The sequence below is a fragment of the Hippoglossus hippoglossus genome, chromosome 24 (assembly GCF_009819705.1).
Source record: "Hippoglossus hippoglossus isolate fHipHip1 chromosome 24, fHipHip1.pri, whole genome shotgun sequence".
Taxonomy (NCBI): Eukaryota; Metazoa; Chordata; class Actinopteri; order Pleuronectiformes; family Pleuronectidae; genus Hippoglossus; species Hippoglossus hippoglossus.
In genome coordinates, this window is record NC_047174.1 from 14,178,833 (window position 1) to 14,195,044 (window position 16,212).

The window sequence follows — 16,212 nt, forward strand, 5'->3', positions numbered from 1 at the left end:
ACAACAGCTTTCACCATGATAAATGATGTAAAATGAAGCAAAGCTGTGCTGGAATGAGACAGGCAATTTTTCTCAGCATGAAAACAGCAGAGTTTGACACTGACTAAATCTGAACAGAGCCGGAGGAAGAGAGATGGATGTTAGGCTGCAATAGACCATGATTAATGTCTTGAAGATGTTACAGTGTGTGTGTTCTCTCATCTGAACGGCTGAGTCAGTGCGTCAGACGCCGCTACCAAGATACCAATCAACATTTACAACAGTTAAAGATAAGGCTGGGTACCAGACTCTGTACTTTTAAGGGTACTAACCGGATTACGTGGGTAATACCGGGTACCGATTCACGATAAATCAGTCGGTGCCACATTTCGGTACCTGTGAGCGCATCTGAGTATGTTTTACGTGAGTGAGTGAAAGAGAGAGTATACGCATCCGTGTGACGCATCCCTGGAATGTGATCTGGCCAAGCTCATTTCTGATCAGTGCACAGAGTCAGAACAATGGCGAGTCAACGGCGCAGACACCCAGGGAGCCATGCACGGCGCCATGGCTCAGACCCAGGGACCGTCAGAGTGCGCTCAGCCCAGTCACAGCTCCACCAAGGCAGACACCCAGGGAGCCATGCACGGCTCCACTGTGTTCGCTAACAGTGTTCATTTGGGTCTCTTCAAATGTGTTTGGATGGTAAAAAAAAGTTACTTTTTTACAGCTTTTACTGGCTGTGTCAGTAATTTACTGCTCCTCTCTGTGTCTCTATCATTCGCGCTGCGCACTGTGCCAAACGAGTTGAGCCAAACCGAGCACGCCCCGCCATCTCCTCCGGCTCTCCATACATTAACTGAGTTTCCAAATTCTGTTGTGAGAGAAGAGAGCAGCGGAGTCAGTGTGTGTGTGAATGTGGCGCCGTTACCTTTCCTTCAAGTTCCTGGACTATCATACAGAAGCTATACAATTCTTTAAAAGTAAGCAATCACTTATAGTGATGGATTTGGCCCGCGACAAATGTGATCACTATAAGTGATTTCCACTGTACTGGAATATTGTCGGGAGGTAGCTGACGGAGAACCTGATGGACTTTTGTTTTGTTAAACAGTAAAGTACTGAAAAAAAAGGACCGATGGGTAGCTGTACCGAATTCCAGATCCTGGGACCATTACAGGTTAAATTGTGAACGGCACCCAACCCTACTTAAAGAATATCAACTTCACAGGAGGCAACAATATTACACTTTGAAAAGAGGGGGAAGATTTTCCAGGGGAAAGACGCACTCTTACTTTGAGACAAACTTTTGCACCACAGACACCAACATTGAAGAATTTGTGAGAAAGAAAAAGCTATTTGCATAATTATTACCCAGTAGCAGATATTGCAAACGCCTTTTCAGCTAAGTAATACAAAAATACTGATAAAGGCAATATCTTTTATAGCTGTAATTTCTTCAATGTAAATCTATTTAAAAGTGTTTGTAATAACTCCCAAATCATTTCTTTAACCAATACAGAAAAGGGCAGCAAAGGTTTTTGCTGAAACTGAGATGATAGGTTAATTAAATCCTTAATATTTTGACAGAAAATTAATTGTTGAATACAAAAGGCAAAAAAAGTAACAACTTCCAGCTTCTTGGACGTCAATATTTGCCAGTTTTCCTTATCTGCTACAATAATAAACTAATATATATTATATTTTTGGCGCAACAGCTGGATAAAACAATAGACTGTATATAAAGATGGATGACGCATCTCCACTTCCTCACATTCTGGAAATGAAGCCAAAATACACAGCATGCAGTAGTCTGTGCAGGGGATGGCGCAACGGTAGCGAGGTCCAACTGATAATTGCGCTCAACCAATTGTGGGCCAGTTTCAAGCAGTCTGTTATGATGTTTCACCATCGATGTTTTGATTGCATTGAATTACTACTGGAAAGATGAACGCTCGAACAAACATCAATGTGAAACGAACTACCTCAAATGACAAAGGCCATGTTTGTAAAAATGTATTTGATGTGTACTTTGACTTTTTAATCTGGTCCATGTATCAACCACTTACACGAGACAGGATTTGGGAGCTGTACTGTAGCCGGCCACCAGGTGATGATCAAGACACTTTGGCTTTACTTTGGGGAGCTGCCATGTCGACAATTCTTACATATAGTCACAGAAACTGTGATGGGCAGTGTGTGTAATGGATAATCAGCTTAATGGATGTTACTTGTAGCATTGAAGATCATATCAGAAGTGTATTTCTTGAGTTTTTCATTTCATATTCCAGTCAGTCAGTCTCTAATCAGAAATTTGGCCTGAAAATTGCATGTTCTTTCACACTTTCGATAACTTGTGAATTCAATGCCATTCTACAGCCAACTCCTGATTATCATTGCCATTTGTAATCCTCTCGTGTCCAAATAGTGTTTAGCTGGTGCCAAAGTCTGAGAGTTAAAGGAGACCGAGTGCGTTGCGGCCAACTGTTCATTAATAATCAGGATAGTGAAAACCATACCCGACATATCCTGCAGTTTATTCTGAATAGATTTGAAAAGGTCACAGGGCTGACATAATGCTGCACGTGTTTCTGATTTGATCATTTCATTGCATTTATAAGATCCATTAGGCACTTAGCACTGGGAGGGACCCAGTAGGTGAGTGGCTCGTTATTGGGTCGCTCCCAGCTAGCTGGACCATTTGCTGTTTCCTGTAAAAAAAAAAAAAAAACTAAAACACTCATTTTTAAAAAATCCCTAAAAGGTTCAGCTCTTGCTTTTAACATCTTTCTGCTTAACTGACTCTTTCACTGTAAACTCGCACATCAACACATAAATAAGCTCTTTGCCAGCTTGACGCTTTGCACCTCTCTGTGATCATGACTCCATCTGCTTGAAGGCCCATCACCTTCTCATCCTGAAAACACACCAGACGATCTAACAAGCCTCTGCAGCACCAACTCTCTGTCTCACTAACATACTCCGTCGGAGAGAGAAACACAGATCTCCATAAGCCCTGGCTGCCGGCCAAATAGACGCCTATTCACTGAAGTCCAGTCGGCTACTTAATTACTGGAGTTCATCAAATAGTGACTGGAGCCTTCATTTACCTTGACTGCAGAAGCTAGCTTCATTTGAGGCAGGCTTTTGTTCAAGAAAGGAACCTTTACAATTCAAAAGTATAATTTGCCTTATTTTAATTCAAAGCCCTGTTTGGCCTCTTCCTGTCAGGCCATGGCCGGGCAGCAGTGCATTCCATATACACACATGGAACAAGTAAAGAGGAGAGGCTGTGGTGGACACACTAAACCAGCTGAAGTGAAGATAACTCATATTGACAACAACTTCACTGGTAACTGTCAGTGCAATAAAAAGTTAAAAAGGCAAATAAACACTTTGTCAAACCACCTGTTCATCAAACATACAGTGAAAACGATTCAGTTTGCGTTCTCCAAGCTAAATGCTTTACTAAACCATAGCACGGTGGTTAAACTGAGAGTGAATTGTTATGGAGAAGCTAAAACAAAGGCTGTCTGTCTGAGTGATCATCTTAGTTTGACCTGAAACTGGGAGATTCTTGTAAACTGAGCTACTGTCTGAGACTAACAGGGCCCCCCATCTCTCTTCCAGAGGTACCTGCAGACAGTGAATCACATCAGCAGCACAGGGAGGATGACAGAGGACAGATACTGACTCATGTCTGTTTTCTTCATTCTCTCTAAACTAGAGATATCACGTTCACAGGGCAAACAATGTGCTTGTGAGGTCACCGTGACCTTTGACCACCAGAATCGAATCAGTTCATCCTTGAGTCCGAGTGAATATCTGTACCAATTTTAAAGAAATTCCCTTTAGACGATCTTTAGATATTGTGTTCACGAGAATGGTAGGGACAACCCAAAACATATTGCCTCCAGCCACTGGCTGGGGCCGTCTTGGAGCCAGAGAAACACTCCCAAGTATAAGGACTATCGAGACCATCCCCACAAATGACCTACTGCCTATGACCACCCCGTGCTGGTTACGCCATGTCTTAATGGAGAGCCATGAGAAACATTAGCCCTGTAGTCCTGTCATTTATTCTCTATTATGGGTGGAAGACAGCCTACATGTCAAGAAGCTCTTGCATAGCTAATGAGTAAAAATGTGGCAGAATTGCAGATAGAGTTTTATTTCCCTATAGAGCAATACAATGCATGTTAGAGAAATCCAGAATTTTGTGCACCACACTGTTAAGATGTCATCAACTTGTGATGTTCAACCGATTTGTGACAAAGGTATTATAAATTGCTTTGGCGTAACCACTTTCTTTGAACCCATCTTATCTCTTTCCACACCAGTTACTGATTTCCTTCGTTTCCCAGATCAAATTCTCTGCAACCCCAGGGAGAGCAGGCTTCTCGTGTAGATTAGGAAAGTAAGAACAACAACAGTGCAAGTTGGGGGAGTTTTTTCACTCACGAGAGAACAATCTTGTGTATTGTGCCTGAACGAAGGTGTTGTCTCACAAGCTATTGACAACTGATTCACAATGATGAAAGCCGGTGCTGTATTGCTTTCTGTTCTGCAGGGGCGACTGTCACTGAAAAAAAAAAAATACGGCTTTCTCTGACTGTTTTATGATGCTTTTCTCTTGACTGTAAAACAATAGGTGTCTTGGCAAGTCTCAAAAGAAATCCCTACCTGTCTTCAAAGCCAGAGGTTTAACATTAATGATTTAAAGAGTACACATGCTCCAAATGTCTTCACGTCATGAAGGCAGGACATCTCATTTCACTGTCTACCTGCAGGAACCAACATGATGATGCTAAATATCTAGGAATCCAGTGTATTTTTGCAATCTCTATCAGCAATCTTCAGCAGCAAACACACAAATGGGCAGAGAAATAAACAACTCTTTGGATGTTCAGCTCAATCGGCCAGTGAAACAAAGTTCTGGCATCACACAGAATCAGGTTAAAGGTCAAAGGCTCCTACAAAGTCTGTAATTGCGATCTGAGACACAGGCAAAATGAATTACTAAGCCAAGGGTGATATGAACGCCAATTTGTAGATGGGAGCATGGCTTGGCTTGTTATTGTGTACAGAGCAGAGATGGTCCCTCTGGCGTTAACTGGAAGCAGGGTGCCGTCCACTCCATCTGCTGAAAGGTCAGCTCCTCCAGAAGACGGAGACAAGCCGTACCCAGAGGAGGACGGGGTAGAGTAAAGGAGACAAATGTATGGACACGCTCCATTTCACTCGGCTCTACAGCACACCACGCGCTGCAACAGAGTGCAACATTAAGTGGAAATGGCTTCAGCCTCCTGCATACGTCTATCTATGTGCATGTATTTTTTTCGCATTCTCCGGGGAGTAACAAGGAGATGACCTGCTGGGGAGCCGGGATGTGTGTTGGAAATAGAGGTAAACAAAGCACGTGCCAAACGAGCTGACATTTCTGCTCTGGGAACACCAATTTAGGCTGGCAGTATGAGATGAACCCAGACGTGCACTCTCTCCCCTCCACCACCAGCCGGCCTGTAGACAGGCGGCACCACCTGGCTGACTTCTTCTCTCTCTCTCTCTCTCTCTCTCTCTCTCTCTCTGACAGCCAGGCTCTGGCTACCGGCACCAGGACACTGCCATTCCTGGCCCGCTGTCTGCACTGACATCCTGCAGCAGCAGCAGATGACCAGATGGGTTTCTGGGAAAATAGACAGCAGCTATTTCTGTATGGATCATTGTCAAGAGAGATTAGAAATGAATATAGAAAAGAAAAGACCTTGTATTGAGGGTATTTTGTTGATCCTTACTCACCATATGCACAGAATTTAGTGTATTTTCCAAAGAGGCAATCACCACGCTCAGAGTGCTATAACCGACACTTTTTACGAAAACAATTTTTTACAATCTCTGACCTTGAAAAACAGCTACTATGCGACAGCAATTAAAAACCTCCAATTATTTTTCTATGATTAATAAAATCAAGTAAAATTAAAAGTAGTGTATGCTTAAGTGTGGTAATTCCTGCAGACATACAGGCTGAATTGTATTAGTAAGAACTATTAAATTCAAACTTTGCATCTCAAACTTTTATGATTTATTTCGATGTTTACATTCAGAATGTTTGAAATAGAATACCAGTGAAATGGTAGTTTTCCCTTTTCCATAAAAAAAGCTAAATTACAGATTATAATGAAGCCTAACTGGAGCATCGGGTGGAATCAAAGATTCTTTTAAGAACTGTTTTGGATTCCAGCTCCTGACTTTCTTAATCTCTGTAGATTTCACACAAACAACGACTGAATGCAATCTTTTACAAGTGCTCAATTACATGTCCCCGCTGTCCTCATTAGATCCTATTGTGGAGCAACAAGAACACAAACACAAACAAAGAGACCTTAATTTCAACTAAACCCTGAGCTACTCCTGATATATACCCTTTCTGCCCGACTCCACTTGCACCTAGCTGTGGTTTTTGTCCCGATGCTTGTCACTTCCAGATGCTATTCCCCATTTCAGCGTGTCTCAGTGAGTAGATGTCTAAACCAAAGCTCCCAAATGAGGTATATTCAATTTCAAACACTTCCCAGATTGTATTTGCTGCCATCAACTTTCCCACCATGGAATGTTAATAATGTTACTTCAATGAATGTTAAAAGGTTTTTCAAACATGCATCATTCAGCACGTTACTTTAACCGAGTCAGATCTGCAGGACAAAATTTAAAAACGAGGCTACATTCGCCAGATCATTGGTTTCCTAACCTTGCAGAACTACTTAATTATCATTTCATTTGTATTGCACACAAAAGATGCCCCAGGGCCTCATATTCATTTGCAACTAAATTTGCCTTATTCACATGTTCATTGAGAGCAGTGGTCCACCGCCCCTTTATCATAATTTTCAATAAGGTAAAAAAAAAAAGACAATCAATCCATTAATGGAGAATATAATAAGCAAATTAAAACACAATGACAATCACTATTAATTACAGTTATAATTAGAGTAATTTGTAACTGATAATAATAATAAATCTGTCAAGTCAGAGACCACATCATCCCGACATCTTGGATATATCACTGTCCAGAGATTTAAGATGTAGTAGTAATAGTATTAGTAATAATAATAATAATAGTATAAAAATAGTGACATACTGTATACAACACACCATGAAAGTAGGGTATGAAACCCTAGGGGAAGCAACTAGTAAAATGGGGTTCAAGTTGAACTTTGGTTAAATAAAGGTCAGCCATGATGGCAGTAGCGGACTAGTATATTTTCCCTACATAAATCATTAACTCAACTTAGTTTTCACTGATATATATAAATCTGTGCATTCTTTCTGGGTACTGACACTTTGTGATCAACTTTATCTTGTATTTCGTACTTGTATTTCGAAATTGGTCAGACAGTTTAAGACAGTTTATAAAGGCTGACACAGAGTTCTCTCTGTCACTGACCTCCAGTAGCTGGGTCTTGTCATACTCTCTGCGGTACTTGTAGATACACTGGCTGAGAACGGAGTACAGTCTCTCCAGCTGCTCTACGCTGTAGCCAGTGCTCTTCTTCACCACCATATCCAGTAGCACCTACAGGGAATGACAAAAAGAGAAAATACATCAGTAAAACACTAGTATTAACACATTCATTACTAATTAGAGCCCACACAATATCTGAATTCCTCTACTTGATTATCTTGACTCCAAGGTTTCACAAATAATGACATCAATAGAAAATTTGAAAAATAATAATAATGCTTTCAGTCAATTATAATGCAACTTTCATTGTGTATCTTTTAAAAAAAACTACATATTGCGACCCCTCCCAACATCCCTGCGGTGGATCAAATAGCCATTTACAACAGGAGGCTACAGTCAGACTGGGTAAGTAAAGTAATGTGGCGACACCATAGATCTTCACAGAGGCTATAAATACTGATCTCATGGTCACTTTCCGTCTTCTCCTCGGCTCCACATCTCTCCATGTATTAAGTGTGTTGTGTGCATTCAACAGTAGCATACACATTTCTCACTCGTCCACACATTCCATTCACTGCCGGTGCAGTTTCTCCACACTTCATGCCTTTTGTGAGTAGTTTTGTTGTTTATTTTCCAATAAAACCTTCAATCTGCACTTTATCCAGACTTGTCTCCCCACTTTATGTGACAATAGTAACACCCACTAGGGTTGTGAGGATAGACGGAATTGATGATCAATGATGGCCAAAGGAATAAAAGATATTAAATCTAATTTCATGAACAGATCTGCCTTGTTTTCCCATTAATCTAAATAATATCATTATTCCAAGCAGTATAAATTTTACATTTAACCCTGCTATAGTTTTGCATCTGTATCTCTTATATATAAAAACCAACAGTGATATATACACACACACACACACACACACACACACACACACAGAGCTTTCTGACTGCACTGTTTGTGTTTAGGTGCCCCACTGATGCTAAAACAGAGCAGACGAGATCATAGAAAGACAGAAAAAGGAGATTTCTTAGTCTGCTAGCTTTCAAATTTTCATGGCTGTAAATAAAACCTCCGGCCAAGTGAATTTCAAGTGGATTGAGAAAGAGACAGTGCTGCAAGCCATAAACTGCTGTTTCTATTCATTGCGCCGACCCTGGGAGAGAGAGCTTTTCTCAACAAGGGCAGCCAAACTAATAATCATATAATAACTAATACCTAGTATGAAGTGTGAAACAGACGGTAACTGCAATACAACAGAGAGAAACTCAAATATTTAAGAGGCACTGGATTATTTACACAATGTTTTCATGGTGTGTATTATTAACATGATATCAATACTCAATATAAAAAAACATAGCTATCATCAATACTAGAAATATCACAACAAAGCTATGACTAATATGCTTCATCATGTGAATGGAGTCGTAACAAAACAACAGACAGTGCTGAATAACCAGTCACACAAGCTAAGCGCTGATGTTGGTGCACGGAGATGAAGAATTTGGAGGTCAGCTCTATTCAAAAGCAATTAAGATTAGAGTGACAGCTAATTAAAGCTAATCATAATTAGAACCAAGTTTACATTTCACTGCTACTTTAATTAAAACATTCTGGACAGTCAAAAGCCCTTTTAATTGACCTGTTCCCCACATTGTGTGTGTGTGTGTGTGTGTGTGTGTGTGTGTGTGTGTGTGTGTGTGTGTGTGTGTGTGTGTGTCTATTTAAACACAGGGCTCATCGGAATGCATGGACAGAGAGCGCATGGGCACAATAATTAAAGTTACCATCACATACTCAAAGCAAACAAAGAAACCACAGTAGAAATTAACTGGTGTGTATGTGTGTGCACGTGTGAGAGGGACGAGTGACCACGTTTTAAACACATAACACCAAGGCAATGTCAAGATTAATAAGACGTGTATGTTTGTCAAAGCCTCTCATCAGCCAACGTCTGAGAGATAATTATAGTGAGCCAAAGAAAAATTACAGAGGCAAAGAGGTTAGCATTGTATTAATCGCTATGCTCCATCTGACTGTGATTTCTGTTTAAATGACAGAACAGTTGTCTTCATTAAGACTACATGCTGAGCCCTCACATCAACAAAAAAAAACTTCAGTAAAAACTTAATCCCAAGACAGACTTTACTCATGACCAGATCCTTGACTTTTAAGAGCAGTACTTCTCTTTGAAAGGACGCTTTTACTTTGCAGCACACAAACGCCTCTGATGGAGTCAAGGAAGTGAATTTAAAACACGGGCTGCCCTTGGGATCCACTGTTACTGTTAGCAATTCAGCTGCCTGCCCAAAGCGTTCTACATAAATATCATGGACAGGCTAATTCATCTCTTGCAATGTGACACTGTAAACATTATGAATATAGAGTGGCACCAGGTCAAACTTTCTGCTGCGGGGAATAGCTAATCAAGTCAAAGATGACCCGGTTTCCAAAAGATAAAGATGAAACATGTCTTTAAAGGGATAGTTCACCGAAAAATGGAACTTCACTTATTATGTACTCACCACTATGCCGATGGAAGGGTGGGTGAAGTGTTTAAAACATAAAACACTTTTGGAGTTTCAGGGGTAGACAGCGTTGCAGCCAAATCCAATACAATTGAAGTAAATGGTGATCGTTTTTCAAACTTGGTGTAGATTTCGAGTTGAATATGAATGCCGGGGCGTGCGGACACTTTGATGACACCACAGGAGCAGTATGGAGGCATGTTGTGTTTTTTTCTTTTGTTTTTATTATGTTTGAAAATTTGATCACCAGTTACCTCAATTGTATTGGATTTCACTGCAACACTGTCTACCCCTGAGACTCCAAGTGTTTTTTGGACTCAAACACTTCACCCACCCCTCCATTGGTATCGTTGTGAGTAGCTAAGTGAATTTTCATTTTTCGGGGCACCATCCCATTTATGCAAGATTACTTTAATTCCTTCTTTTACAATTTAAAGACAAAAGGGACAGAAACAAATGTTTGGGCACCTTTGGTGGTAAGTGTTAAATACCTTTATGCCAAAATTACAGCTTGTGAATGTTTTTTGTAACAGCCAAGAGTCTTTCAATTAATTGTTTGGGGGATTTTCATCCATTCTTTCTTGCAAAAGACTTCCAGTGCTGTGAGATTCTCGGGCCAACTTTCATGCCCTGCTTTTGAGGTCTATACACAGATTTTCAATGATGTTTAGGTCAGACGACTTTGAAGCCCATTGCAAAACCTTCAGCTTTCGCTTCTTGAGGGAGTCCATTGTGGATTTAAAGGTATTTTGAGGATTACTATCTTGTTGTATAAACCATCCTCTTTTCATCTTCATCTTTTTTACAGACCGTGTGATGTTTGCTTCCAGAACTTGCTGGTATTTAATTGAATACATTCTTTCCCTCTATCAGTGAAATGTTCACCGTGCCACTGGCTGCAACACAAGCCCAAAACACGATCGATCCACCCCTGTGCTTGACAGTTGGAGCTCTTTTCATGGAATTCTACACCTTTTCCCCCAAACAGACTTTTTCTCATTGCCGACAAAAAGTTCAATCAGTTGAATTTCATCAGTCCACAGGACTTTATAAAATAAGGAGGAACTGCGGAGTCCAGTGCATGTCTGAAAGCAGCTTAAGTGTTTCATCCTTACTATGGGTCAGATACAGAGACAGCAAAAACTCTGGATATTGCTGCATGATTGCTTTTATCTACCCACAACAATGTGGACAGAACAAGTACTTGGGCGACAAGGGAAACTGTTGAGCTTTTTTAGAGGTCTGCATTCTTGAGTTCTTCCTTGGTTAAGGTTATAGGTTAAAGGTCCAGTGTGTAAGATTTAGGTGAAATTGATCTATTGGCAGAAATTGAATATAAAATAATCCTAGTGATGTTTTCACTAGTGTGTAATCGTCTAAATTGTACAAATTGTTGTTTTCTTTACCTTAGAATGGGTACTTTATATTGACATATTTACATCGGGAGCGGTCCTCTTTACGGATGACGCCATGTTTTTTAACAGTAGTCAAACTAAAAGAGTTTTTATGACAAATGAAGGCTACCACGGGTTCTCTTTCATGTTTGGGAGGTGAGGGGTATTCAGCTGCAAATAGACAATCTGAAGCCTAAATTGGAAATAATTCCACATACTGTAATGTTATGAGGAATCCACAACAAAATCAGAAAAATGTCATTTATAAAGCAAAAATGCAATTTTCAAGGTATCTCAGCATCCTGTTGACTATAGACAACCTCAAGTTTTTATAGATAAAAAAAAAAAAAAAAAAGATCATATGGTCGGAATATGGTGTCTGCAAATTATGTCACAATGTAGTAATTAATTAATTAAAAAAATATTTTTGCAACCAATAAGATTAGAGACAGCTCATTTAGATGAACCAATTATTGTTATCATATGGTATAAATCATATCAGGATGACGTCATTGTGAAATGGCATTATTACAACATTCAAATGTTAGAACTGCCTGATTGGAGTATATACAGCCTACAAAGGGTATACATCACCCTTCTGATGCAAACCCCTACATTGAATATCAATCAGAAAGAAGAAAGCATTTCATATCTCTCTTGTATTGTGTCACTGAAATCAGGTTTAATTTTCTCTGCTTCACCAGCCTGACCTCCAGTGGGTTCTTAGCATTCTGAACTCAAGAGACTGGAAACATGAATTTGAGCAGATAATGCCTTTCAAATATTCACACTTTCATAACTTAATCTGGCAGTCGAGCAGGATTAACCGGTAATATGCCTTTGACATAAAAAGCTCAACCTGGCCAATCTAATAACTTTGGGTCCCTTGACGAATAAAAAGTGCATACAGAAGAAGACTAAGACTTTCTCTAATATTCAGAATTCATGCCAAGTGATAATGATCATCACGGCTGCCTTCAGAAAGCAGAGTCAGCTGCTCTGTTGTGGGCATATTTTATTGGTTTGCTTTATATACAGTGACTCGGGTCTAATATCAAGGGACTTTTTAGGTTTCATAGTTTCGAGCCAGCTCTGAGAACTCATAAAAAGAGGACCAAATGGAGCACATCATGGTGAGATACCAATTTTAACAATACATGCATAAAAGCTTTAATAAGCATCATTACAACCCATCTCGCATGTGTGTAATAATGTGAAATTCTCTGCGAAGCACTGCTATAGTCTTCCTTTCATCCAACTGCTACTGCATTGCTTTCTATTTTTCATGGTTTCTATCTCTTGCTTTCAGTGCATTTCACCACTTTATAGTGCACCTTCTTTTCTTTATAGTGCATTTTCTCACCTCCAGCCCATTTCAATGTTTTATGGAGCCGCTACTCACCTCTTCTTCAACCCCATTTTTTCCGAAAACGCTGCTCTGACTTTGTGTCCAATGTGTGTCTTCTCTTTTGCTTCCTCTTTGTGGGTTTCCTTCCCTATTCTCTCTTTCTTTATCCCCTCAATTTATTCTCCTCTTACTGTTAGCCAGCTGTGGCCATGTAGTTCCCGGCCTTTGTCAGCTTGATCAGGATGTGTGCAACAGTGTGGTCTAAATGGTGTGAGTGTGTCTTACACAAGCTCAGTGATTGAGTGAGCCCACTGCACACAAAAGGGCAGTAATCCCAAGCATTAAAGAGTGCTACTGACTTGGACCATTTAACCTCACCCACTCTAAACTCCCTGCTCCATCTTCCCCCTCTCCATCGTCACTCACAACTCTATCTATCCCCGTGTTTGTTAAGACCACAGATGGAGTATGGAGTTGGTCGGTGGTTAAATTCTGCCGGATTTGATCATAAAGGGAGTCTTTCATGGTGTTAACTTACAGGATTTAATGCAACACTAAAACTGGATTTATCTTTGCGTCTAATAGTATGTGCAGCATTCTGATGGGACAATTTCAATATTTAAATTGCATTTAACAAAATCCTAATGCTATGCTAGTCCAATAAAAAAACATAACAGAAAGGTAATTAATACTGAAAAATATAATAAAACAGAAGTGATTCATGCAACTAGATACAGGCTGGAGACCGGGCACAATAACAAGACACATTCATCACGCAGTGTTGCAGCGCTGCTATTTAACCCCTGACCGCTGAATCGGATGACATGCTGATTCTAGTCACATCATCAACCCCATGCACGACCATGCTGATATAACTCCAGACCAGGCTAAGATCATAGAGAGCCTACACTTATTATGAAAGGCAGAGACACAGCTATATCAATCTACATGGTTAATGTGTGTTACAGAGAACATATTATATTAGGAAATGAATAAATGTCACTTAACGCAGTCTGCAAGCTGCGCTAGTTGCCGACACCTGAGAATCTCGATTACTATTAAGCAAATTTCAGACATGAACTTTGTTTTTTACATATGAGGAACGCAGCAGGATATTGTCCTGGGTAGACAACAATAATAAAATATCAAGATCATGCAGGTGAGGGATGGCATCAGGGTAGATCATGCAGGATGCAGGACATGGCATAACAATTCTGTTGTGGAAATCACATGTTTTTGATAAGAGCACATAGAGACTGTCTCATTGTCTTTTCAAGATGACATCTTCTTACAGCATAGCAACTCTTTTTGATCCTGATATTGTATTCATTTGTTTTGCATCCGCCGCACGTTAGAAACAGGATCAACACGCCCACTTGCTCGTGGTGAATTGTCCTGACAATATCCTGCTGCATTCTCACATGGGCTCACTCAGTTTTTAGTCTAGGAGGGCTGGCTGATAAAGTTTGGAGCATAACCCTGACCCTGACTCACAGGAATCCTCTTCAGATAATTTCAGGGCAATATCTAAAGTTGGGGCTTGTCTAAAAGCAGCTTTAGTCAGGGAAAAACTAGATTTTCTATTGATGTTATGTTTAAAGAAGTCGACCCCACAATATATAACAAAACTAAAAGAAATTACAAAATGTTTATTGCACTTTGAAAATGTTGTAGCGTGCTAATTAAATGTGCCAAACTTTTTTCTGTGGTGCAGTGAATTTATTATTCTATGATATACTATTCTTATTATTCTTTGATCACAGAGAGATGCTTCACTGGCTTCGTGCATGCGTGCATGTATGCCGCTGAATGTATATGAAAAGCCTTTCTCAGTAATGAGCGAGAGAAACGAGTTACACAGCAGCAACGGGGGAAAAAACCCAGGGATTTGAAGCCCAACATTCTTTATCACCGGAGACACTGTTAAGCCCTCAATATCTGCCTCTAAAAGAACAATCCAACCCCTTCTTCCTGTTTTAACTTAAGAAAAGAATTAATAATAAATGATTCTAGTTCGCTCATTACCATGTACGGCTTCATTGAGGGCAGAAGCTGGCAGTGGGGCTAGTATAGAGAGATGTGGATGGTAAAATATCAAGTCACAGCGACAAATAATGTGGCTTACAGGGCACTTGGTCACACAGGTAATGCAATATTGATAGTGCTGCAAGGGTCAGGGAGAATGATGACAAAACATATTACCATGGTCCCAGCACAGTAAAAAGAAATGCTCTCCCCCTTTTCAGCTGGGTATGTAAAATCCTGCTTGGGTTGACATCTCATCTTAAATATGCAGGGCCTGGCTTTACTTCCAACATTAAAACCAGTGGAACATGCCCAGCCATTTAATAGCTGTGAATTCTGTTTAGGTCATTACAGAGGAGGAAGGTCAATTGTGTCAGAATTATATTAATTTGCATGATTTAATAAATGGTATTACTTACGTGTACTTGTGGTTTTAATAATAATTGGCATAATTAAGATGTGAAGATGGATGTAAATTAACAGCTCCATGTATTTCAGTATTCACGTCAAGTTAAGCCTAGATGTCACTAAGTTTATCAGTGACTCAGAAATCATCATAATCAAAATACATTTTCCAGTAGAGACCCAGTCAGACCACATTGATAAAATGAATAGAGATTAAGGGCCAGTTTCCTGGACAGGGTATAAACTAAAGCAGGACTAGGCCATAACAAGGGCTGGATATCGACACAGATTTATTTGATTTTAAATTGAAGACCAGTATGGATTCAAGTTGACTTGATTGTTGATGATTTAGTTACATTGGATAACTACCAATGTGGCATGAATCATTTCTCAGAAGGTGAATTTAAATTGTGAGCAACACTGCAGTTTCCTTGCATATAAAACTGTGTACGGTGTGTATTAGGGGTGTAACGGTATACAAAAAGGTAAGGGTTCGGTACGTTTTAGGTACAGTAGAAACAAGGAACAGAAAACTATGGCTGCATCACCTACCCAAGTCATTTTTACAAAAGTAAAACAACAAAATAAACACTCATAAACAAATAAATAAAAATAGTAAAAATTAATATCCATTAAGGCGCAGCATGTAGAAAATGACTGTACTTAAACTGCACAGTTATTGTATTGTATGATTATTAATTATTATTATGTATTTTCTTTTCTTTTTTCTTCAAAATAATTAACTACCACCACATTGTTTGCAGAGGTGGCCCTGCTGGTACAAACAATGTCTCCGCTGTGGAGAACGCTCTCACGCTAGGGACAGAGGTTCATAAAGGGCTCGTATGACGTGCTGGCTGAAATGCGGACGAGAGGGAACTTCGTTTACTTTCAGTGTGTGTTTGAACCCTGAGTTCTCAACAACAGAGAACGGTCGCATGTCCGCGGCTATAAATACACCTATGACGCCTGTTATTGCTTTGACACTGTCTGAATTATTTGCAAGCGGCAGCTTTAATGCTGCGGGGGAGCTGGGTTTGCACTGAACTGGATTTTTTCCTTGTCCC

At 40.0% G+C, this 16,212-nt stretch overlaps 1 protein-coding gene across 3 annotated transcripts in view; it reads right to left on the reverse strand.

The window, feature by feature from the left end:
* The window catches only part of atad2b (ATPase family AAA domain containing 2B), an 82,589-nt gene that overhangs the window by 3,673 nt on the left and 62,704 nt on the right, over positions 1–16,212 (reverse strand). For all 3 annotated transcript variants that reach the window (XM_034579540.1, XM_034579542.1, XM_034579541.1), the window contains one exon: positions 7,424–7,552. In XM_034579540.1, coding sequence (XP_034435431.1) covers positions 7,424–7,552 — 129 coding nt within the window. The remainder of the gene's footprint in view (positions 1–7,423; positions 7,553–16,212) is intronic.